General features: G+C 54.3%; 1 protein-coding gene across 1 annotated transcript in view; it reads left to right on the top strand.

Moving 5' to 3' along the window:
- The window catches only part of ADCY10 (adenylate cyclase 10 (soluble)), an 80,035-nt gene extending 78,616 nt beyond the window's left edge, over positions 1-1,419 (top strand). Inside the window, exon 31 of the mRNA XM_014528528.1 lies at positions 330-1,419. Coding sequence (XP_014384014.1) covers positions 330-647 — 318 coding nt within the window. The 3' untranslated portion in view covers positions 648-1,419. The remainder of the gene's footprint in view (positions 1-329) is intronic.

Raw genomic sequence — 1,419 nt, 5'->3', positions numbered from 1 at the left:
GAAGGTAGGGGGTGCTCACCCTTCCAAGAAGCCAGGAGCTGAGCACTGAGGTTTCGAGGGTGTGGGAGGCCTCGGGAGTCTTACTGCGAGGGGTGACATGTCCATAGCTCAGGCGTGTGCACCTCCTCTTCCCCTCTGAACTCTCATGGGCTCTCCCTCCCCTCCATATCCCTTGAGCCAGATCCAGGCGCCTCTCTTGTGGCTCTCACCACTTTACAGTTTGTGTTCCATCTGAGTGCATATCTTTTCTCCCCTCTGAGAAGCAAAAACCGCACTCAGTACCAAGCACAGTGCCTTCTGCTCGGGGTCAGTGGAATAATGAGTGAAAGTACACGTCTCCATGTTTATTTACAGTCACATGTCAGCAGTTTGGGCAGAAAAACTCATTCTTTGTGGCTCCACATAGTTTTAAAAGCCCAGAGATATGTGAGCCGGGTCTCACTGGCGGGGACACCGACCGGCCCGTGTTCTCTCCGCCCCCTCAGGAATGGTGGTACTCAAACTCCGAGCTAGCCAAGGACCAGTGGACGCAGATGGCCCTGAACCTCCCCACGTGGGACAATATCATATCTGGCAACGTAAACGTGCAGGACATTCAAAAAAACAAATTCCTCATGAAAGTGAACATCCTGGACAATCCTTTCTAATGTTTCCTGAGAGAGGAGAGATTTTAGTGACTCATCTCCATTCCCACCTTCCTCTGGCCAGCGCTCCGGGCCCCACACTCCCTCTTCTGCTCACAGAGCCAGGCCTGGTGGCTTCCCCCGCCCGGAACGTCCACCAGGGCCGCGGGCCAGCGCTCCCTTCTCCCGGCTCCACACGCATCGCCTTCGCCTTTCACGCTGTGTTCACTCCCCCTGGTCGTCCCAGCCCATGCAGAACTAGCACGGGGGGTGGGGGGGGGGGGAGTAAACTGAGATGGAACATGTTGCGACAGATACATTTCTAGTTAACCTATTAAACCGAAAATGTTTATTTGTAAATGTCCAGCTGTTCTGTCTTGTGTGTGTAGCACAGGTTTGCAAACAGCAAATTCTCGTCACAGTTTGCGAGGGCGAGACTGGAAGAGACACATTTCACAGAGCCTGGCGGCAGCTTGAAGCCCTCTCACCACCTGCCCAACTGCCTATCTACGGGAGTGAAAATTTTAAAATGGAACGATTAGCAATTTTGATGCGGGCATCTTTTATACATGCATAGAGTTTGCACATTTTTATATTTAACAAAGCGGTAGCGTGCATGTCCCAGATGACAGAGACGCTGCCTGGAGCCCTCCTCCGCCCGGTCTGTGGTCAGAAGAGCAGCTCTTCCCGGCTTTGGCGCCTCCGAGGACCCCTGGAATCCGGGCAATTCAGCCCGTCTCTGCCCCAGGGCTCATGTTCCCCACGCAGGTGGCCTCCTCCGGCAGGTGCACACGGA

Source organism: Myotis brandtii, unplaced genomic scaffold, assembly GCF_000412655.1.
Source record: "Myotis brandtii unplaced genomic scaffold, ASM41265v1 scaffold64, whole genome shotgun sequence".
Classification (NCBI taxonomy): domain Eukaryota; kingdom Metazoa; phylum Chordata; class Mammalia; order Chiroptera; family Vespertilionidae; genus Myotis; species Myotis brandtii.
This window is presented reverse-complemented; position numbering and strand designations above follow the sequence as displayed.